The sequence below is a fragment of the Bos indicus x Bos taurus genome, chromosome 28 (assembly GCF_003369695.1).
Source record: "Bos indicus x Bos taurus breed Angus x Brahman F1 hybrid chromosome 28, Bos_hybrid_MaternalHap_v2.0, whole genome shotgun sequence".
NCBI classification, from domain to species: domain Eukaryota; kingdom Metazoa; phylum Chordata; class Mammalia; order Artiodactyla; family Bovidae; genus Bos; species Bos indicus x Bos taurus.
In genome coordinates, this window is record NC_040103.1 from 29,871,268 (window position 1) to 29,896,426 (window position 25,159).

General features: G+C 38.9%; 1 protein-coding gene across 4 annotated transcripts in view; it reads left to right on the forward strand.

Moving 5' to 3' along the window:
- The window catches only part of VCL (vinculin), a 112,578-nt gene that overhangs the window by 19,467 nt on the left and 67,952 nt on the right, over positions 1–25,159 (forward strand). For all 4 annotated transcript variants that reach the window (XM_027530918.1, XM_027530915.1, XM_027530916.1 and 1 more), the window contains exon 2: positions 23,110–23,180. In XM_027530918.1, coding sequence (XP_027386719.1) covers positions 23,110–23,180 — 71 coding nt within the window. The remainder of the gene's footprint in view (positions 1–23,109; positions 23,181–25,159) is intronic.

A 25,159-nucleotide genomic window follows, 5' to 3' on the forward strand; every position in this document is an offset into this window, starting at 1 on the left:
CGCAGAGTCGGACACGACTGAAGTGACTTAGCAGCAGCAACAGGGCTTCCCTGGTGGCTCAGATAGTAAAGAATCTGCCTGCAATGTGGGAGACCTGGGTTTGATCCCTGGGTTGGGAAGATCCCCTGGAGTAGGTTATGCAAACCCACTCGTATTCTTGCCTGGAGAATCCCCAGGGACAGAGGAGCCTGGTAGGGTACATACAGTCCATGGGGTCTCAAAGAGTTGGACATGACTGAGCGACTAAGCACAGCCATAGGCTTATAGAAACTTTCTGCTAAGGTAGGAAAACACACAAATTCAACAATAAAAACCTTCCATGTTCTCTTTCAATCTCCAGGGATTTTCTTCTGTCATGCTTTCCATACGAACTCTCAATTTGGGATGACTTCCATTTATGAACTAAATATAGACATTTATTGCCCTGTAATGAACCATTAGGAGAATACTTGATGTTTAGTAAGGACTGAAGAGAAGAAGATTGTAATTTAATGTTTAGGTGTATTGCCAGCATTGTTTTTAGTTTTGTTAAAAAAAAAAAACAAACAAACTAGATGGATGAATGGACTCTCATCGTAGTATAATTCTCTCAGTTCTATTTCTTCCTTTTGCCCAACTGGGAATAAGTTTCCTAAGATGATAGCGCCAGAACTTCCTAATGGGTTTAGTTGTCTGTGGCAACTGCTGAACAGATAGATATCTAGGCTGCAGTATAGATAGTTTGTATTAGGAAGCAAATGAAGCAAAAGGAAATTGACTTTAATATTCTTGTCAAAGTCTTTTTGATTAGACTGATTAGACCAAGGCTTTGTCTAATTTGTTACTGTTATATGAAGAACAGTGATGAAATGCAATCTGCAAAAGGCATAGACATGACTAGTATTGCTGTAGATGGTTGATAACTTTTTTCTATCTATACATCTTGGGCCAGTTTATTTCACTTTTCAACAAGTTTAAAACTAAGTGTGCTCAGCCCATATATAATCTCACTAAGTTATATTTATAATAGTTGAGAAGAAAAATAAAAACATTAAGAAAAGCCTAAAGGTAAAACTTTGGGGGTTTTATAGGTACTATAACACAGGAGTTTTTCCTATAAGCATTATATTGGGAGCCTTAACCATTTGACACATTAATATTACAAAACATTGAATTTCCAGTTCTGGTTGCTTGTAAGAAGCGTGTTTGTAGCTTGAGGTAAGAAATAGAATAGTTTTACTTATGGCCTTAATTGAATGGATCAGAGTGTCTTTACAGCCTAGAGCCAAATTAAATTACTATACTGTAAAGTGACTGAATAATTTCCAGTTACCAAGCAGGATGGTTCCCAACAGTAGTAACAATACTTATTTTTGCCTTTGGGTTACTACTTCAAGTTTGACTGTACTCTGTGTGTGTGTGTGTGTGTGTGTGTGTGTGTGTGTGTGTTTTAAAGGGCTATATTGTTGATCATTTCTGATTCAAATTTGAAAGCTAGTTGTAGCCAGGTTGACTCAGTTGATCATCTCTAAGCAAGTAACAGTTAAGAAGCTTAAGCAACTGAAGCCCTAATGACCTTGACCCCTGTTTGCTGTGTAAATCTTCCAACTTCTGGGAAGGAAAATCAAACAACATCAGTTGTTTAAACTTCATCTTGATGGTTTATATTTGCCTGTTGTGAGCTTGAAGTTTTTCTTGTCCCTCTTGCCATCTGAAAGTTCCAAAGAATTGTAAAATCATGCAGAATTACAGCAGAAAACTTGAGACATCATTGAATGTGTCTTCCACATTTTTGAAAAACACAGAATAATGGTATTTGCGACTCTGTGGACTGCAGCGTGCCAGGCTTCCCTGTCTTTCACTATCTCCCAGAGTTTGCTCAAACTCATGTCCATTGAGTCAGTGATGCCATCCAACCATCTCATCCTCTATCGCCCCCTTCTGCTCCTGCCCTCAATCTTTCCCAGCATAAGGGTCTTTCCCAGTGTGTCTTCTTCACATCAGGTGGTCAAAGTATTGGAGCTTCAGCTTCAACATTAGTCCTTCCAATGAATATTCAAGGTTGATTACCTTTAAGATTTACTGGTTTGATCTTGCTGTCCAAGGGACTCTCAAGAGTCTTCTCCAGCACCACAGTTCAAAAGCATCAATTCTTCGGTGCTCAGCCTTCCATACGGTCCAACTCTGACATCTGTACATGACTACTAGAAAAACCATGACTTTGACTATATGGACCTTTGTTGGCAAAGTGATGTTTCTGCTTTTTAATATGCTGCTCAGGTTGGTCGTAGCTTTTCTTCCAAGGAGCAAGCATCTTTTAATTTCATGGCTGCAGTCACCCTCTGCAGTGATGATCCCCAAAAAACAAAGTCTGTCACTGCTTCCACTGTTTCCCCATCTATTTGCCATTAAGTGATGGGACGAGATGCCATGATCTTTGTTTTTTGAATGTTGAGTTTTAAGCCAGCTTCCCTGGTGGCTCAGATGGTAAAGAATCTGCCTGCAATGCAGGAGACCCAGGTTTGATCCCTGGGTTGGGAAGATCCCATGGAGAAGGGAATGGCTACCCACTCTAGTAGTCTTGCCTGGAGAATTCCATGGACAGAGGAGCCTGGTGGGCTGTAGTCCATGGGGTCTCAAAGAGTAGGACACAACTGTTTATTTAACTTATATGCAGAGTACATCATGAGAAATGCTGGATTGGATGAAGCACAAGCTGGAATCAAGATGGCTGAGAGAAATATCAATAACCTCAGATATGCAGATGACACCACATTTATGGCAGAAAGCAAAGAAGAACTAAAGAGCCTCTTGATGAAAGTGAAACAGGAGAGTGAAAAAGTTGGCTTAAAACTCAACATTCAGAAAATTAAAATCATAGCATCTAGTCCCATCACTTCATGGTAAATAGATGGGGAAACAGTGGAAACTCAGTGGCAGACTATTTTTTTTGGCTCCAGAATCACTGCAGATGGTGAGTGCTGGCATGAAATTAAAATATGCTTGCTCCTTGGAAGAAAAGTTATGACCAACCTAGACAGCATATTAAAAAGCAGAGACATAACTTTGCCAACAAAGGTCCATCTAGTCAAAGCTATGGTTTTTCCAGTGGTTAAGTATGGATGTGAGAGTTAGACTCTAAAGAAAGCTGAGGGCCGAAGAATTGATGCTTTTGAACTGCGATGTTGGAGAAGACTCTTGAGAGTCTTGGACAGCAAGGATATCCAACCAGTCCATCCTAAAGGAAATCAGTCCTGAATATTCATTGGAAGGACTGATGCTGAAGCTGAAACTCCAATACTTTGGCTACCTGATGTGAAGAACGGATTCATTTGAAAAGACCTTGATGCTGGGAATGATTGAAGGCAGGAGGAGAAGGGGATGACAGAGGATGAGATGGTTGGATGGCATCACCGACTCAATGGACATGAGTTTGAGTAAACTCAGGGAGTTGGTGACGGACAGAGGGGCCTGGTGTGCTGTAGTTCATGGGGTCTCAAAAGAGTCGGACACAACTGAGCAACTGAACTGAACTGCGCAACTGAGTGATTTTAGGCAAGTCAGTTAATCTCTCCGTGCCTCTGTTCTTCATCTGTGAAATGAGATAGCAGTGGTACCTCCCTCATAGGGTTGTTTAAAAGGATTTAACGAAGTAGTAAAGGGCTCCTGACTTGTAGAATGTTCTTAATTAAAAAATAATTTTTTTAAGGATAAAATGGAAGTCACAAATGAGTACTGCAATGGCAGAGGGAAAGAAAAAGGGACTAATATTTATTTAGTATCTGTTATCTTTCCAGGCCATGACAGATGCGTATATATTAGGTGATTTACATGTGTATTGCTACATCCTTCAGCCATGAGAGACATTTTACTTTTTCCCTTTTACTGATAAAGAGATTCAGGCTCAAAGAGATTATTCCTTGCCCCAGGATACAGAACTAGTTTCAACAGTTTCCCTGGTGGCTCAGTGGTAAAGAATCTGCCTGCAATGCAGGGGATCTGGGTTTTATCCCTGGGTCAGGAAGATCCCCTGGAAAAAGGAATGGCTACCCAGTCCAGTATTCTTGCCTGGAGAATTCCATGGACAGAGAAGCCTGGTGGGCTATAGTTCACAGGGTCGCAAAGAGTCAGACATGACTAAGCAGCTAAAACTTTGAAGATTCATTCAAAAGCCCCAGTTCTTTTCCTACCTCTCCATGTTACTGTCTAGGATGGGCCCTTGGTCCCAGTTTTCCAACATAAAAACGGGTAATGTTTCAAAATTCGTTTACAAATTGGTTTGAAGACAGTGTTTTTCCGTAGGGACAGTATTACAAATGAACTAAATCTGTTAAGAAAAAAACACATTTGCAATTCTAGCTATTAAAGTAGAAAAACAGGAAAAATAAGAGTGTATTCTGTGGAATGCTTGGGACAAGCAGATTTAGTTAGAGGGCAGTGAGGAAAATACACACTGTTTTTTGTTTTGTTTTTTTCCTGAAGAGTAATTTATTTTTTTTGGCTGTGTTGGGTCTTTGTTGCTGTGTGGGCTTTTCTCTCGTTGCGGTGAGCAGGGGCTACTCTTCATTGAGGTGCGAGGGCTTCTCATTGTGGTGGCCTCCCTGTTTGCAGAGCAGGGACCCTGGGTACTCAGGCTCAGTAGTTGTGGCGCCTGGGCTTCGTTGTCACACGGCATGTGAGATCGTCCCAGACTAGGGATTGAACCCATGTCCCTGGCATTGGCAGGCGGATTCTTAACCATTGGACCACCAGGAAAGTCTTAAAGACTGTTTTGATGCTGATGGGGCCTCTAGGATACTTTAAGGGATTAAACATTTATGGCACAGAGACAGCCTGCATTTGTAACACTTCCATAGTGTACAAAGCACATTCGTACGTATTGTTTCCTTATAATCTTATTTGAGATACATAGGATAGGTGGTAGAGTTGACCTAATTTCTGTTAGCAATATTTAGCTTTCCTTTTTTTTTTTTTCATGTTTTTAATCCATGGAGCTAGTCACCTTAATAGAGCCATAGAGGACTAGTTTATAGATATGTCGAATAAATAATGAAAAGAATGAAGGATCTTTTTGAATTAATTGTGGGAGAAAGTGGGTGGTGGAAAGTTATCTGTGCTGATGACCTGCTTTCTTGTTATTAAGAAATTGGTGGCCGCCCAGTGCGCAGGTGTCCATGGTTGTGTCCACAGAAGAATCTGGAGTTGAGGGAGAGAATGCAGTATTTGCGAATTGGAAGACTGTCCACAGTATCTTCATAAATAAGAGATCTAGTGAGCAAGGCTGCTCTGCTAACATTTATCTAGCCTAATTGATACACTCAATCTCATGTTGTGTTAAAACAAGCAACTGCTGCCAAGGCAGCTTAACCCGAGTTCTAAGGAAAGCATGTTGCATCAGGTGAGCTTGTTTGCCATTAGAATTTGCCACTGATGTAGTTCACCTGCTCTTTAACCTGTTCGGTTGTATTCTTATTAATGCACATTTAAGTTTTGGGCAATTGGTCAAAATTTGAACCTTTTAGGTGCTGGTGTTGTTTCATTACTTTATGGATTGTTTCATACCAAGAGTATTGTTGACATGTTTTAAAAATTTAATTTGTTTTTCTGATATGAAAGCATTGCATACTCATTTAAAAAAAAAATCTGAAAAGTATGGAAAAGGATTGAGAAGAAAATAAAAATCATCTGAAGTTCTACTCTCCATGATGTAATTCCTTCCAGTCATTTTCTTTTGTTTTTTGAAGTGGATATATATTGGGGAGTGACTGAGGTGTTTCATTATTAGTGAAATATCTGAGGCATGGTAAAATTTTACATGATTCTCCTGATATTGGGGAGCTTGCCTTGTGTACTGTGCTAATTAAAATGGAGTCTTTTTGTTATATCAGGTGCCGCAAACTCAAATACCTGCAGAGTCAAGTAGAAAATGAGTGAATCAGGGGAGTTATAGGACACCAGGGAGTGGTAGAGACTGTGGCCAACTGGAAAGTACAGGCCCTGATTAAAGAATACTGTTATTATCTTCAGCTTATTGTTGCCACCTAGAAACAGGGCCTAATGTCTCCAGATTTTCCTGATAATCAATAAAATAGGTCTGTGGGTTGCACTTGTCCCATGCACTCCCATTTTGTCATTCCTGATATAAATACTTCTCAGTCTTTCTCATAGCTCTCATAAGAGCACTTTTAGAAAATATTTAGAGAAGAGTTGGATAAGGAATTTCTAAGAGTGGCTTTAGGAACTTTTAACTCTGTGTAGATACTGAGAGGGTTGCCTAGTATAGGAGTGAAAAACTCTGATATCCACAGGGACCAGACAGTGACAGAAATGAGTGAAATGGTCTGGTTGTTAACATTTTAGGGAGTGATGCAGAAAGTATACTCCCCATATGGGACATTTGGGGTTCCTACACATTGTTTTCTTACTGAGATTCAGATCTCATATGGCCAAAGCTTTTGATATTTTAAGAGATGTCAGAAATTTGAATCTTTGTGAAGTTTTATTTTTTTTTTTAAGGACCAAACAAGAATCACCCTTCTGTGATTTGTGCAGACTCAAATTCTGCACAAAGGCCGCTAGTTTGCAACTTCTAGCTTAGAACAGTTTCCCTGAGTATCCTACAAATCCTAGTTCCGCCATAGGCTAATAGGTATTAAGAAAGAAATAATTCTTGGTCAAATGAATTTGGAAAATGTGGGTTAAACAAAATGAAGCAGATTTCCTCTGACTGAAGGTTATTTAAGATCCTTTAATATACTGACATGCCTTGTAAATTCCTAAGAAGAACACGCAGCTCATAGACTCCATAGTTTCAGTTGTCTTGTCTCCACTCATTTCCCCCAGTACTCTTCTTGTCTCTTGAGAAAGAGGTGGCTTTCTGATAAAGGCTGGTTTCTACCTGCTCTTCAGATTCTATCCCTACCTTTTCAGGAACCTTGCTTCATAACCAGAGTCTTGCTTCCTGCCTCTTTTTTTTCACTCTGTCAACATGCTTGATTTACTCCTGTTTAAACAAAATAAATAACACTTTCCCTACATCTTACACAAATATTAATACCAAACAAATAATGGACCTAAATATAAGAGCTTAAATTATAAATAAAAAAATAAAGAGGAATAAGTCTTTTTGACCTTGGTTAGTCAAAACCTAAGATACTTTATCAAAAGCACAAAAAACAAAAGAAAAAGATAAATTAAACTTCATCAAAATTAAAAAGCTTTTGTGTTGCAAAAGACACTATCAAGAAAGTGAAAAGAAGACTCACAGACTGGGAGGAAGTATTTGCAAAAGACATATCAACCAATTAAAATATGAGTTAAGAATTTATTATTTTTATTTATTTACTGGTTGTACAACTTGGCTTGTGGAGTCTTAGTTCCCTGTCCTTGGCAGTGAAAATGCAAAGTCCTAACCAACAGACAGCCAGGGAATTCCCCTGAATAATGGGTTTAAATATACATTTCTTCAAAGAAGATATGTATATGGTCAGTAAGGACATGTAGTGTTGTTCAACATGATTAGCCATTCAGTTCAGTTCAGTCGCTCAGTCGTGTCTGACTCTTTGCGACCCCATGAATCACAGTACGCCAGGCCTCCCTGTCCATCACCAACTCCCAGAGTTCACTCAGACTCACGTCCATCGAGTCAGTGATGCCATCCAGCCATCTCATCCTCTGTCGTCCCCTTCTCCTCCTGCCCCCAATCCCTCCCAGCACCAGAGTCTTTTCCAATGAGTCAACTCTTCGCATGAGGTGGCCAAAGTACTGGAATTTCAGCTTTAGCATCATTCCTTCCAAAGAAATCTCAGGGCTGATCTCCTTCAGAATGGACTGGTTGGATCTCCTTGCAGTCCAAGAGACTCTCAAGAGTCTTCTCCAACACCACAGTTCAAAAGCATCAATTCTTCGGCACTCAGTCTTCTTCACAGTCCAACACTCACATCCATACATGACCACAGGAAAAACCATAGCCTTGACTAGACGGACCTTTGTTGGCAAAGTAATGTCTCTGCTTTTCAATATGCTATCTAGGTTGGTCATAACACCACTGTACTAGAATGGCTATAGTAATAAGAAAGGCAAATGATAACAAATGTTGCCAAGGATGTAGAGAAATTTGAACTCTCATACATTGCTTGTGGGAATGATCTAGCAATTAATTCTACATCTAGGTATCTACTCAAGAGAAATGAAAACATATGTCCACACAAAAACATTTACACTAATGTTCATAGTAGCATTGTTCATAATAGCTACAGTAGAAATAATACAGATGTCCATCAGCTGATGAGTGATAATAAAAATGTAGTATAACTATACAATGGAAAACTATTTGTCAATGAAAAACAATGAAGTACTGATACATGCTACAACGTGAAAGAAGCCATTCAGTAAAGACCACGTATTGTATGACTTCATTTATATCAAATACCTACACTAGATAAATCTATAGAGACAGAAAGTAGATTAGTGGTTGCTTAAGGCTAGATGGAGGTGGGAAAGGGTTGGGGATAAATGAAGGGGGGACTGCTAATCAGTTTCTTTTTGGGGTGATGAAAATGTTCAAAAATTGATTGTGGTAATGGTTGGGTTGTTCAGTCTTGTCAAACTCTTTGCGACCCCATGGACTGCAGCATGTCAGGCTTTGCTGTCTTTTACTGTCTTCTGAGTTTGCTCAAACTCATGTCCATTGAGTTGATGATGCCATCCAAGCATCTCATCCTCTGTCGCCCCCTTCTGCTCCTGCCCTCAATCTTTACCAGCATCAGAGTCTTTTCCAGTGAGTCAGCTCTTCGCATTAGGTGGCCAAAGAATTGGAGCTTCAGCTTCAGCATCCAGTGAATATTCAGGACTGATTTCCTTTAGTATTGACTGGTTTGATCTCCTTGCTGTCCAAGGGACTCTCAGGAGTCTTCTCCAGCACCACAGTTTGAAAGCATCGATTCTTCGGCATTCAGCCTTCTTTATGGTTCAACTCTCACATTCATATATGACTACTGGAAAGACGATAGCTTTGACTATCTGGACCTTTGTTGGCAAAGTGATATCTCTACTTTTTAATATGCTGTTTAGATTTGTCATAGCTTTTCTTCCAAGGAGCAAGTGTCTTTTAATTTCATGGCTGCTGTCACTGTTCATAGTGATTTTCCCATTTATTTGCCATGAAGTGGTGGAACCAGATGCCGTATCTTAGTTTTCTGAATGTTAAGTTTTAAGCCAACTTTTTCAGTCTCCTCTTTCACCTTCATCAAGAGGCTCTTTAGTTCCTCTTCACTTTCTGCCATTAGGGTGGTGTCATCTGCATATCTGATGTTATTGGTATTCCTCCTGGCAGTCTTGCTTCCAGCTTGTGCTTCATCCAGCCTGGCATTTCACATGATGTATTCTGCATGTAAGTTGAATAAGCAGGGTAACAATATACAGGTGATGGTTGTACAACTCTGTAAATGTACTGGAAACCATTAACCTTTCTCTAGAGTTGACACTATTTTTCACTTTCTTGAAACTCTATCCCTTTGATTTTCATGACACAATTCTACCATTCCCTGACCCTGCACTCACACATTCCCTTCTCAGCTCTTTTCATCAGCTGATTCCACCAGCCACAACCTATTTCTTCAACCCAGTTAATTAAACTGAGGAATCATTTCTATGATTTCTCCTTGAACATTTGCTTATCTGCATCTGAACATCCCATAGATAAGAATTAGTTTCTGTCTTGGAGCTGGCTGTCGTCCTCCGTTACAGGTATGACTGTTGCAGGAAGGGGGACCCCTCCAGGGCCCAAAAGTGGGCTCTTGTCTAACACTTGGAAGTGAATTGTCCAAGGAGACACATGAGCTGACAAAGCAAGAGATTTTATTGGGAAGGGGCACCCGGCTGGAGAGCAGTAGGGTAAGGGAACCCAGGAGAACTGCTCTGCCACGTGGCTCGCAGCCTCGGTTTTTATGGTGATAGGATTAGTTTCCTAGTCGTCTTTGGCCAATCATTCTGACTTAGAGGCCTTCCTGGTGGCGCACACATTGCTTAGCCAAGATGGATGCCAGCAAGAAGGATTTTGGGAGGTGGTCAAACATGTGGTTCTCCTTTTGACCTTTCCCAAATTCTTCTGTTTGGTGGTGGCTTATTAGTTCCGTGTTCTGAGACCTCCTGTCATAAAATAACTCATGTGAATGTTTACCATGGTGCCTGGCCAGGATGGGCAGTTTGTCAGTGTGCTTCCCCTGACATTACCAAGTCACTTGATTCAGAAGTCTGGGCATGTCCGTTGCCCTCTATTTGGACTGAGTGTCATGTAGATGGATTTAGATGGATTTCTTACATCTGCCCTCATATCCATCTGAACTGCTGCTGCTTTAGTTCACTTTTAGTTTATCTTTTACTGAGACTCTAAGCTCCCTGAGGTCAGGGGCCATGTGTATTTTCTTCATCACTGTCTTAATACTTGGCACATGGTATGTTATATAAATATTTGATTGAATAAATGAATTAACAAATGAACTTGTATTTCTAGTTTTTCTCCCTCTGGTCCATTGTTTCTCCTGAGTTTTTCTTGTTGAAATATAAACCTAATATGTCTTTTCCTTAGAACCATAAAATAATTTCCCACTGCTTTAGAGAGTGAAGTCTAAGTACATTGCACATAGGGCCCTCCCTGATGTGGCATTTTTTTTCCTCCAGCTTCCTACTCTCTATACCTTTTCTCCACCCAATACCCTTTGTTCCAGCTGGGTGGGTCTATGTCCCCTGAACTGGCCATAATTTCACATATGCTTCTCCATCATTGGAAACCTCTTCTTTCTTCCCCAAGTCCCATGACTCCTGGAGAACTCTTATTGGCCTTCTTAGAGTTTCTTTTCCTCTGTGAAGCTTGGATGTAACTCTGTTAGAGCATTATCTTGTCTTACAATGATTTATTTAAGCATTTGTCTTGTCTGTGAAGGGCAAGGCCTGCGTCTCACTTATTTTTTTTGTTCCCATCACACTCAGTGTTGTGCATGGCTATTATGTATGAAGTTCTCAGTAAGTGCTTGATTAAATGAATGAGTTAGAAATCACAGTAGGTTAAAGAGTCCTAATTTTTCTGGTATATGTGGCTTTTTAAAAACTTGGTTCTGAGACTTGCCTGTTGGTTCAGTGGTTAGGAATCCAGATCCATGGTCTGGGAAGATTCCATATGCCGCATGGCAACTAAGTCCCTGTGCCACAACTACAAAGCCCATGCTTTCTACAACAGGAGATGCCACCGCAATGACAAGCCTGCGCAACTGGAGAGTAGTCCCCCTCAGTGCAACTAGAGGAAGCCTGTACACAGCATGGAAAACCCAGTGTAGCCAAAAATAAATTTTAAAACTAAATACATAGACATTTGGCTCTGGTGTGTCATTTTTTTTTAAACCCTGCTTCTGCTTTTATTTTTTAGCCACTCCGGGCAGCATGTGGGATTTTAGTTCCCCGACTAGGGATTGCATTCCCAGTCCCTGTATTGCAAGCGTGGAGTTTTGACCACTGGACCACCAGGGAAGTCCCTGGTGTGTCATCTTTGAATGATACAAAAGGAACCAGTGAGCGAGTGGATGGATCACAAGTCCGTCACCAACCATTGTAGGAAAACAATCAAAAGTGTTGCTGATATTGAGACACATACATTTTTACTACCCTTGTATGACCCACAGATAGTATTGGACATGGCTATGTATCAGAATGGGCTTCCCAGGTGGCTTAGTAGTTGAGAATCCACCTGCCAAGCAGGAGATGCAGGTTTGATCCCTGGGTTGGGAAGATCCCCTGGAAAAGAAAATGGCAACCCACCTCAGTATTCTTGCCTGGGAAATCCCATGGGCAGAGGAACCTGGTGGGCTACAGTCCATGGGGTCTCAAAGAATCGGAAATGTCGTTGTTCTGGTGTCATATCAGCTTTTTCATTTTGTTAGTGACTCAGCAACAACAACAACCTATCAGAATGGCTGTTCCAAATAATAGATTGATCAGCCTCATACTGAGCCAAGCTAATAGGCAGATGAATGCATATTCCCTTGTCTGGTCACAATCAATAGGTCCGTCAGTTGACCTCATACCTTGGCTCGGCCCACTGTCACCTTAACTGTAAGTCAGGGTTACGTTATCTTCTTGTCTAAATACATTAGCAACTTCTGTTGATTACCATCTCCCTGCCACCATTTTAATATAATGCTCTATAGTTACCGCTTGTACAGTACAAATCACTAACACAAGTCCAACTTGCTGTGTTTTGTCTTCCAGTTTTCTTACACTTAGTCTCGCTAAGGGAGACATCTGCATTAACATACTTTTTAGTCTGGGAAGTGACTTGAATCAGCCAAGCTTTTTTTTTTTTTTTTTGCTAAAAAGAAACCATATCTCTATTATTGAACCAAATTGAGATAAATAGTGGTAAAAGAGTATAACAACAGCTGAAGACAAAAGGCTTCTTGCAAGTAACTTGGCACTAAAGTCACAGAATGAACAAAAGATATTTAAATTAACTATGGAACAAAGTAAGAGCTCTTCAAAAGAAACAAGGCTTCCTGCCAAGCCCCTAAAATGCCCCCAGGTCTTTTACTCATTCACTACCATTATTTCAGTTTATATGTCTAAGGATGCTTTATTTCTTATCTCATTCTCTTTCACCACCTAGCAGACACATAGTTGGCACTTACTGCCTATTCATTGAATGAAGTGGAATTGGGCCTCAAGAGTTAGAAGCGGTTCTCTGAAGAAGAAAATAAAAGAAATTATTTTAGCATTGAATAGAACCAAAAATCTGAGTTTAAGCAAAGGAATGCAGTTTGGAAGCCATAAAATGTATTTACTGTAAAGCTGGATTACTTTGAAAGGGTTGTTGTTGAATGCTGACCTGAAAAACCTGCTCAGGATTTAAGACTATAATATAAAACTAAGACCTTATATGTCATTCTTTTTTATTCATTAAAAAAAAAAAAAAAAACCCTTACCATACAGGTCTTTTTTTTCCAGAGGGAATAAGGCTTATTTTAAGGTTAAAGAAATCAGGCATCTACTTTAGGCATCTCACAGTCATAAAACATACGTATAATATGTGTAGGAAATGAGAGCTATTACATTTTGTATTTATTAATCGTTTTATACCTTCAAAGAATTTGAGGTAGAAAATGAGATCATAAGGTAGAGAAAATAGATTTTCTACCTCAGAGAGCTAAAAGAGAGTTTGGTCAGCACACAGTAGACAAGTAGGGAGACCCTTAAAGAGATCATGTAGTATGGAAGAAATAATTGAGTAATTTAATGATTTATTTGAGGTCACATAGTCATTTATTTGCAGCAGGGAATGGTAATCTACTCCAGTATTCTTGCCTGGGAAAAGCTGGAACTAGAAATCAAATCACCAAATTCCCACACATGTGCTCTTAACATGTATGTAGCAAACATTTGACATAACTTGTCAAGAATTTTGATGACCTGGTACTGCACAGGTTCAAGAAGCATTTGTCAAGATTACCACTGACCCTCCTGTTTGCTCAGTTGTAGTCTGTATTAGGAAATCATACGCTTCCCCATATTAACGTTGATCTCCAGGAATAATGTTTTCCTATGAGCCGTAAAGATTCTTGCTAGTTAACAAAGGGCATTTTGTGAATCCCTTTCTGAATTGTTCTATTCTTTTTATTTGGAAAAAATGCCTCCTGTAGAAACTGTTTCTGTTTTGATAGTGTGGGGAGAGAGAAGGAAAAGTATTATCTCCTGGTTGATGGCTTAAAAACAGGAAGTTTTGTCTCTGGCTCTCCTCCGTAGACTTTTGTCAGCTGTTTACATATAGGAGATACCTTTATGGTCCTGCATATCTTTAGAAACTGGCTTCTTTGAAGTTCTTGACTTGATAATTGATAAAGTGATGGAACACCGAATTGAAAAGATCCAGATCTAGTACAAAGGATGACAGCCTTTGAATAAATGGGCAGGTTAAGTTACATAATCCTCTCTGCCTTCACTTTGGCATACAAAGCCCTTCCCAGGCTGACTCCAGTTAGCCTTTCATTTCCAGCCTGTTTTTCTTGTCTAGTTAACCGTGTGCTCAAACACTTCTGAGCCTTGGCCTGTGCTCTTCTTTGTGCTTGGTCTGTCTGATCCCTCTCTCCTCCACCTGGCAACTGCTGTCTCTCCAGGCCCAGCTCGCTTCTTCTGTGAAGACACCAAGTAGCAAAGGCAAAAAGCAACATTTACCTACCAGATGTATGAAGAGTGAATTAAGGAAGTCTGGAGGCAGGAAGACCAGTTTAGAAAACAGTGCAAGTTCCATAGACTGAAGTTGTCCAGTATGGTAGCTGCTAGCCACAGCTACCATAAATTCACATTAAATGAAAGAAGACAGTTTGAAAAGGTTACATGCCATGTGAGTCTAACTATATGATGTTCAAAAGAAAAGGCAAAACTGTAGAAACAGTAAAAAGGTCAGTATTTTCCAGGGGTTTTGGGTGGAAAGAGGGATGAAAACGCAGAACACAGGATTTTTAGGGCAATATCCCGCTTGATACCATGATGATGGATACCTGTCAATATACATGTGTCTAAATTCATAGAATGTGTAACACCAAGAGAAGAGTGTAATGTAAGCTATGAATTTGGGGTGATTATGATGTGTCAATTGTAGACTCATCAGTTTTAACAAATGTACCATTTTGGTGGGGGGTGTTGATAATAGGGGAGGCTATTGGTATGGGGGCGACAGAGGATGAGATAGTTGGGGCATCACTGACGCAATAGACATGAGTTTGGGTAGGCTCTGGGAGTTGGTGATGGACAGGGAAGCCTGGTGTCCATGGGGTCGCAAAGAGTCGGACATGATTGAGTGACTGAAATGAATTGAATTGGTATGGGGGCAGGGAGGGTATGGGGGCAGGGAGTGTATGGGAAATCTCTATATCTTTTCCTTAATTTTGTTGTAAACCTAAAATGACTGTTTAAAAAATAGTCATATCTCCCAATGTGTAAAATAGATAGCTCCCTGCATAGCCTAGGGAGCTCAGCTTGGTGCTCTGCAATGACCTAGATGGGTGGCGTGGAGTGGGAAGGAGGTCCAAGTGGGAGTTGTATGTATGCATACACAGAGCTGATTCACTTCATTGTACAACAGAAACTAACACAAGTTTCAGTTCAGTCCTTCAGTCGTGTCTGACTCTTTGAGACCCCATGGACTGCAGCACGCCAGGCTTCCCTGTCCATCACCAACTCCCAGAGTTTGCTCAAACTTATGTCTATCGAGTGGGTGATGCCATCCAACCATCTCATCCTCTGTCGTCGCCTTCTCCTCCTGCCTTCAATCTTTCCCAGTATCAGGGTCTTTTTCAAATGAGTCAGTTCTTCGCATCAGGTGGCCAAAGTATTGGAGTTTCATCTTCAGGATCAGTCCTTCATCCAATGAATATTCAGACTGATGCCTTTAGGATTGACTCGTTTGATCTCCTTGCAATCCAAGGGACTCTCAAGAGTCTTCTCCAACACCACAGTTCAAAAGCATCAATTCTTTGGCGCTCAGCTTTCTTTATAGTCCAACTCTTACATCCATACATTATTGCTGGAAAAACCATAGTTTTGACTAGATGGACCTTTGCTGGCAAAAGAATGTCTCTGCTTTTTAATATGCTATCTAGGTTGGTCATAACTTTTCTTCCAAGGAGCAAGCATCTTTTAATTTCATGGCTGCAATCACCATCTGCAGTGATTTTGGAGGCTGCAATCACCATCTGCAGTGATTTTGGAGCCTAAGAAAATAAAAGTCTGTCACTGTTTCCATTATTTCCCCATCTATTTGCCATGAAGTGATGGAACCAGATGCCATGATCTTAGTTTTCTGAATGTTGAGTTTTAAGCCAACTTTTTCACTCTCCTCTTTCACTTTCATCAAGAGGCTGTTTAGTTCTTCTTCACTTTCTGCCATAAGTGTGGTGTCATCTGTGTATCTGAGGTTATTGATATTTCTCCTGGCAATCTTGATTCCAGCTTGTGCTTCATCCAGCCTGGCATTTCACATGAGGTACTCTGTGAAATGTACTCTGAGGTACTCTTATACTCTGCATATAAGTTAAATAAGCAGGGTGATAATATACAGCCTTGATGTACTCCTTTCCCAGTTTGGAACAAAACATCGTAAAGCAATTATATTCCAATGAAAAAGTCTTAATAAAAAAGGTTAAATTTAATGAAAGTGAAATAAAAGTAATAATTCAGTTCCTCACTTACACTAGCCATATTTCAAGTGCTCAGTAGCCACACTTGGTTAATGGCTGCTGTATTGGGTGGCACAAATTAAATAGAACATAAATAGAGCATTTCCATTGTAACGGAAAGTTCTATTGGACAGCATTGCCAAAAATCAATTCCCCAAGTGAAATGGCATTCATTCTACATAAACATGTTTTATGTGTACCTTAAAAATAGCCATTCATTGTATGTAACCTAATTATAGGCTGAGTGTATTGAAGATCAGAGCAATTATGGATACTATTACTGTGGTTATGAATGCAGCTTAAAATAATCAGATTTAGTACCCATCACTTCAGTACTTAAAAATAGCTTTTAAATAAGTAGCCCTTGAGTATGTTTTTATTGTCTATTTCTCTTCTTCCTGTACCTTTATCTTTACAAAAGAGACAAAATATTTTAATAGAATTCATTTTTTAAAAAAAATTTATTTATTTATTTGGCTTTGCCAGGTCTTAGTTGCAGCATGTGTGATTTCTGTCTTCACTGAAGCATGTGGGTTCTTTAGCTGTGGCATGTGGGATCTAGTTCCCTGACCAGGGATTGAACTCAGGCCACGTGCATTGGGAGCTCAGAGTCTTAGCTACCAGACCACCAGAGAAGTCCCAATAGGATTCATTTGTTAGTAATTACCTCTACTGGGGTCAGAATACTTGCTATTTGAAAAACTATTTCATTGTTTTGCCTGGTATATTCATGATTGTTTTATCTTTTTATCTTAAATCTTTGCTGTATATCAGCCTTCTGGCATTGCTGCCTTTGAAGACATTTTACTTAATTGACCTACGTGTCATTTCAAATTTTTTTTCTCTCAGTCCACTCCCTAATTCCTACTTCACCCATTCCAAGAGCAAGTCCCATTAACTCTTCCTCCAAGAAAATGAATTCTCCATTTCTACTTTCATGTCTTAAGTCACTACTGTCATTCCTCTGGATGACTACAGTAGCCTCCTAACTGGTCCTTCTGCTTCCTCTTGCCTGCAAAGATCACTTTTCCTTATAACAGGCAAAATGACCTTAAAAAAAAATCAGGACTTCCCTGGTTGCCCAGTGGATAAGAATCTACCTGCCAGTTCAAGAGACACGGGTTTGATCCCTGGATTGGGAAGATTCCACCCAGTGCAGCCAAAGCTTAAAAAAGAAATCAGATCAAGTCAGTCTGTTGTTTAGCTCTCCGGCTTCTTGTACTTAGAAAAGATTCCAAATATCTTAACCTGACCTTAAAAAGCTGTTTGTGATCTAACCCGCCTGCCTTCTTCTGAAAACCCAGCCTTATCACCACACCCCTCCTCACTGAGCTTTAGCCACTCTGGCCTGTTTAGGGCTCTTTGGGTATACCCAAACTTTCCTGCATTGGGTCATTTTCTTGCTTCTCTCTCTGGATTATTCTTTCCCAGCTCCTGCATATGTAGTTCTTCTTCAGCTTCAGAGTCTCAGCTCCAGTGTTACTTCTTTGTCCTCTCTGTGGCTCCCAGCTACCCACTCCAGTATTCTTGCCTGGAGAATTCCATGGACAGAAGAACCTGGTGGACTGTAGTCTATGGGGTTGCAAAAAGTTGGACACAACTGAGCTACTAACACTTTCACTTTACACTTTCTTTCTCTTTTCACTCCAACCACATACTCTTCATAGCATCATCTTTACTAATACCTGGCATGATTTTTTGTTGTTGTTGTTTATTTCTGTGTTTACTTTTGTGCTATCTCTGTCTACTCCCACTAGGATATAACTTCCATGAGGGCAGTAAACTTTATTTTTACTTCTGCTTTGTGTAAAGTACCTAGACAGTGACTGCACATGCAGTTGCATTCAGTATATGTTAATAATGTTGAATAACTCAATACTTTCTAGAGGAGATATAAGAGGAACTCCCCCCACTCCCCCAGTTTGCTCACTCTTTCTCTGCTCTTGTCTCTCTCTAGCTCCGCTCTGTATGTGTACACATGGTGTGTAAGATAAAAGGGATTGTCATTTATCTAAGTGTGAGTATCTTTCTAAGCCCTTTATGCTTAGAATGAACTAGTGACTTTTTTCCTGAACTTCATCTTTTCCTTCATGAAGTCATGGCCTACAGCTTTTTGAATGGCTAAGTTTTGTTGGAAACTCTGGTGAACAATACATCTGGAAATATTCTGTCATGTTTTGATCTGAGAAACTCTAGAGAACTAGCTGCTGATCTGAAAGGCTTTTATTATGATACAGACTGTCTATTGTCTACAAAAGCACTGGCTATTACACAGTGGTATATGTGTCTTGCTTTTTTCTGAGCTATTAACTTGAGAGAAAAAAACTTGTATTCATTAACTCATGCCTGACTGGTAATTCTTGAGAATTATTTATTGTATTATTTATTGTAGCTGCTTTACTGTGCATTTGGGATTTTTTAAACTAGTTTTTCTTCTTAAAACTCAATAAAAAGTTAAATAATAGGATTGAGAAAATTTCCATTCTGGGTTTTAAAAATTTCATAAATTTCTGCATTGAAATCTGGTTCATATTTGTGATTTAACACTCCTAAATAGTTTTATATTGATAATAGGGTAAATTTCACTACCCCTTATATAAAAGTTTGCTTCTTCTATATTACTTTGTAATATGATATAGTTAAAGAAAAATTGACATCCAAGCCCTACATAGGAATGATTTTGAAGAAAGGGTAAGTATACATACCATTTGTAGTATAGTAAAAACATGTAAAGATACACACATTCTGGTTAATGTGACAGTATTTTAAATTAAAAAAAATTTTTTAACCATTACTTTTTGGAAAGATTTTAGTATAAAATGACAGATAATTACTAAAATCATTTGATAGGAAATAACTGCACCTAAGTAACCCAGAGTAATATGTTAATATTACTTTTTAAAAGATAAAAATTTTATATTCACATTTCAGAAAATTAGAAGACAGAGCATACAGATACAGATTCACTCAAAATTTTGCAAGCATTAATAAACACATTTTGTTTTATATTCTTTCAGGGTTTTGGCCTTATAATAATGATTTAGGGGTTTGTTTTAATCATAGTGTACTTATTATTTTTTATTTATCCTTTTGAATGAATTATAACATCATAAACATTTTCCCATAGTGCTGAGTCTTTATAACCATTGTTTTAATGGCTGCATAGTACTAAGTCTAAAGATATATCTTAATTTAATTAACTGTTCCTCATTGTTGGATAAGTTTTTAAAAATGTTTTTGCTTTTTTAACTAGCACGATAGTGAATATTTTTAGAAATATTGTGATTACCACACTTGGTATTATTGCTTATAGGGTATATTCTCATAACTGGAATTCTTAGATAGAACAGTTTCGTTTCTTAACACATATTCAGTTCAGTTCAGTCGCTCAGCCGTGTCTAATTCTTTGCGACCCCATGAATCGCAGCACGCCAGGCCTTCCTGTCCATCATCAACTCCCGGAGTTTACCCAAACTCCTGTCCGTCGAGTTGGTAATGCCATCTCATCCTCTGTCGTCCCCTTCTTCTCCTGCTCCCAGTTCCTCCCAGGGTCTTTTCCAATGAATCAACTCTTTGCATCAGGTGCCCAAAATATTGGAGTTTCAGCTGCAGCATCAGTCCTTCCATTGAATACCCAGGACTGACTTCCCTTAGGATGGACTGGTTGGATCTCCTTGCATTCCAAGGGACTCTCAAGAGTCTTCTCCAAAAACACAGTTCAAAAGCATCAATTCTTCGGCACTCAGCTTTCTTTGTAGTCCAACTCTCACATCAATACGTGACTAATGGAAAAACCATAGCCTTGACTAGACGGACCTTTGTTGGCAAAGTAATGTCTCTGCTTTTGAATATGCTATCTATGTTGGTCATAACTTTCCTTTCAAGGAGTAAGTATCTTTTAATTTCATGCCTGTAATCACCATCTGCGTTGATTTTGGAGCCCCCAAAAATAAAGTCTGACACTGTTTCCACTGTTTCCCCATCTATTTGCCATGAAGTGATGGGACCAGATGCCATGATCTTCGTTTTCTGAATGTTGAACTTTAAGCCAACTTTTTCACTCTCCTCTTTCACTTTCATCAAAAGGTTTTTAGTTCCTCTTCACTTTCTGCCATAAGGGTGGTGTCATCTGCATATCTGAGGTTACTGATATTTCTCCCAGCAATCTTGATTCCAGCTTGTGCTTCTTCCAGCCCAGCGTTTCTCATGATGTACTCTGCATATAAGTTAAATAAGCAGGGTGACAATATACAGCCTTGACATACTCCTTTTCCTATTTGGAACCAGTCTGTTGTTCCATGTCCAGTTCTAACTGTTGCTTCCTGATCTGCATATAGGTTTCTCAAGAGGCAGGTCAGGTGGTCTGGTATTCCCATGTCCTTCAGAATTTTCCACAGTTTATTGTGATCCACACAGTCAAAGGCTTTGGCATAGTCAATAAAGCAGAAATAGATGTTTTTCTGGAACTCTCTTGCTTTTTCAATGATCCAGTGGATACTGGCATGATCTCTGGTTCCTCTGCCTTTTCTAAAACCAGCTTAAACATCAGGAAGTTCACGGTTCACATATTGCTGAAGCCTGGCTTGGAGAATTTTGAGCGTTGCTTACTACCGTATGAGATGAGTGCAATCATGCAGTAGTTTGAGCATTCTGTGGCATTGCCTTTCTTTGGGATTGGAATGAAAACTGACCTTCTCCAGTCCTGTGGCCACTGCTGAGTTTTCCAAATTTGCTGGCATATTGAGTACAGCACTTTCACAGCATCATCTTTCAGGATTTGGAATAGCTCAACTGGAATTCCATCACCTCCACTAGCTTTGTTCGTAGTGATGCTCTCTAAGGCCCACTTGACTTCACATTCCAGGATATCTGGCTCTAGGTGAGTGATCACACCATCGTGATTATCTGGGTCATGAAGATCTTTTTTGTACAGTTCTTCTGTGTATTCTTGCCACCTCTCCTTAATATCTTCTGCTTCTGTTAGGTCCATACCATTTCTGTCCTTTATCGAGACCATCTTTGCATGAAATCTTCTCTTGATATCTCTAATTTTCTTGAAGAGGTCTCTAGTCTTTCCCATTCTGTTGTTTTCCTCTCTTTCTTTGCATTGATCGCTGAGGAAGGCTTTCTTATCTCTCCTTGCTATTCTTTGGAACTCTGCATTCAAATGGGAATATCTTTCCTTTTCTCCTTTGCTTTTCGCTTAACACATATTAGCAAATGCTTTTCCAAAGAGAATGTACCACTTTACATTGCCACCAGCAGGGGATAAAACTATCTATTCCATTACAGCATGTAGCATTATATATGATTTCAAGTTGCTCTATGACTGTGTGGATCACAACAAACTGGAAAATTCTTCAAGAGATGGGAATACCAGACCACCTGACCTGCCTCTTGAGAAATCTGTATGCAGGTCAAGAAGCAACGATTAGAATTGGACATGGAAGAACAGACTGGTTCCAAATCTGGCAAGGAGTATGTCAAAGCTGTATTTTGTCACCCTCCTTATTTAACTTATATGCAGAGTACCTCATGTGAAATGCCAGGCTGGAAGAAGCACCAGCTGGAATCAAGATTGCCAGGAGAAATATCAATAACATCTAATATGCAAATGACACCACACTTATGGCAGAAAGCGAAGAAGAACTAAAGAGCTTTTTAATGAAAGTGAAAGAGGAGAGTGCAAAAGTTGGCTTAAAGCTCAACATTCAGAAAACTAAGATCATTGCATCCAGTCCCATTGTTTAATGGCAAATAGATGGGGAAACAATGGAAACAGTGACAGACTTTATTTTCTTGAGCTCTAAAATCACTGCAGATGATGACTGCAGCCATGAAATCAAAAGACGCTTGCTCCTTAAAAGAAAAGCTATGACCAACCTATTGTCTATTAAAAGCTATGCAATTTAATAGACAGCATATTAAAATGCAGAGGCATTAGTTTACCAAGAAAGCTTCCAATAGTCAAAGCTATGGTTTTTCCAGTAGTCATGTATGGATGTGAGAGTTGGACTATAAAGAAAGCTGAGCACCAAAGAATTGATGCTTTTGAACTGTGGTGTTGGAGAAGACTCTTGAGAGTCCCTTGGATTGCAAGGAGATCAAACCAATCCATCCCAAATGTTCATTGGAAGGACTGATGCTGAAGCTGAAACTCCAATACTTTGGCCTCCTGATGGAAAGAACTGACTCCTTGAAAAAGACCCTGGTGCTGGGGAAGATTGAAAGTGGGAGGAGAAGGGAATGACAGAGGATGAGATGGTTGGATGGCATCATTGGCTCGATGGACATGAGTTTGAGTAAGCTCCGGGAGTTGGTGATGGACAGGGAAGCCTGGCGTGCTGCAGTCCATGGGCTTGCAAAGAGTTGGACACTACTGAGCCACTGAACTGATGATTAGGGAAAACATCATGTTGATTACTAGTTAAGCTGTGTATTTTCATATATTTGGTTCTAGTTTCAGAGTTATAATTGCTTCATATATTTTCCCAGTTCCAGTAATGTCAATTATTTTCTGAATAGACATTTTAACCTACCTAACTGGATTCATGTACTTCGTGTAGTCTTTGAGAGATGTGGCAGTTTATGATTAAACATAAATAAATACACACATACATATTCTCAATGATGAATTTCTTTTTTTCACTCAGTGTGCTCAATGATGCCTTCAAATTAATTACTCTAGAGAAAGGATTATATTTTATGTTTGCACTCCATATTGTTATCCAAGTATATTATGGAAGGAAATACAGGATCAATCCTGATAATTTAAAAATAAAACTAGAAATTATCTTCGAATCCAGAAGCTTAAATGATAGATTATTTGTGATTTTTCCCGTATGTTTAAGTAATAGTTTTAAAAGTCTGAGAATTTATAATTGAATTGTGAATCTTTTTTTCCTTGTAGGTTGGAAAAGAGACTGTTCAAACCACTGAGGATCAGATTTTGAAGAGAGATATGCCACCAGCATTTATTAAGTAAGTAATTAAACATTCTTCTATTGCTAAGCAGAATAGTCTTTTTGTTAGGAAAGGAAAAATAGTGATTGTAGAAGGAAATTTTAAAATATATAAAGCTCTGGTAACAGTTGAAGTTTCAGTTTTTCATTTTTCAACACTCAAGTTTTCTACTGTTGATTTTATTCATCTGTGTTAAACATTTTTGACATAATTTTTAATCAAACTATGACTTCTGAATTTTGTTTTTCAGAGTGGAAATGATTTAGAATGATTTAGAAACATTCTGATTTTAGCATGCATGAGTCTGGATTATGTACTGAATACTTTGGCTCAGCAATAACTGTAGATATAAACTTAAAAAAATATTGTAACATATTTCAGTAGCATTTTAAATTTAAATTTCTAAGCATTTTGACCTATTCTATCTAAAGTAAGCAGAGTTACTAACTTTTGATTAGTTAAAGCTTCTTTATGACAGTCAAGTCCTAAGTAAAAGTAAAGGCTGATGCATAAGACAGAAAAAAAAAAAAAAAAAAAAGAACCTCTACAAGTCATTAAAAATAAGATGACTATTCGGTTAAAAAACAAAAGAGGCAAAGAATTTGAATAGGCAATTCAAACGAAAGGAAATCCAAATAGCCACTAAACCGATGAGAAAGTGCTCTATGTCATTAGTCACCAGAAAAGTACAAATTGTTCTATTATAAGCTCCTAAATTAAGAAGTCTGATGTTGTCCGTTGTTGGTGTGGATGTGGAGTAACTGGAACACCCCTATGCTGCTGTTGGGAATGTAAATTGGTACAACCACTTTGAGAAACAATGTGTCATTAGTAAAGCAGAAGATAGGCAGTTTCACTGCCTCCCAGTATGTTCCCTAAAGAAACTTATACCCTGGTACACTAGGATCTATATACAAGAATACTGATATCAACATTGTTCATGATATCATTTGTCTATCTACATTGGAATGGATAAAAACAATCATGGTATAGTCATCCGTTGAATATTAGTAGTAAAAAGTAATGAGAATATCTCATTTTAAAATGGTCAATTTTATGAATTAAAAAAAAGAATGAATGAATCTCAAAAATAATTAGGGAAGTGAATGATAGAGATAGAGATATATAGGTTGTTGTTGTTCAGTCGCTAAGTCCTGTCTGACTTGTGACGACCTCATGAATTGCAGCATGCCAGGCTTCTCTGTCTTTCACGTCTTCCAGAGTTTGCGCAAATTCATGTCTGATGAGTTGGTGATGCCATCTAACCATCTCATAATATGTAGGTAGATTCCATCTATTTAAAGTTCAAAACCATGTAGAAATAGATTGTGTTGTTTAAGGATGCCTGTAAGGTAAAAAGATAAAGGTGAACAAGGAAATAATGAACACAGAAGTCTGAGTAGTAGTGTTTTGAGAATGAAAAAGGAGGGCTATATGAAGGAGAGAAATGCAGGGGCTTCTAAAGTGTTAATAATGTTCCATTTCTTGATTTAACTGTTCAGTTACATGAGTGGTTATTTTGTAATTATACATAGGCTTTTGCAATTTTCTGTATCTATATGATATATCACAATTCAAAATAAAGCAAAAAGTGTTCCTTTATTTTTATCTTCCTTATGCTTTATTATTTTCATTGAACAGATGCAAAATTTCACCCATATTGGTGCCTTATTTCTAACTTACTTGAGTGGGTGCTTCCACAGAACTATGTTTTTGTTAATTCTGCAGAATGTTCATGTGTTAGGAAGTAAGGTACCAGAAGCATCTGTTTTTGCAGTCTGTTTTGTGGGAGTATCTTTTCAAACTTGCCTTCCTTGGACTTGGTGGCCTCCTAGGTTTCTTCCGGGTCTGACCAGTATGAGCCGACTTTATGTGCCATTTCATCATCATGGTAATAATTAAGAGTCCAATGCTGGCAGTTAAATGTATTATAATTAAACTTGCATTTAGTTTATAATAAAAACACAACTCTAGCTTATACCCATTTATCCCTCACC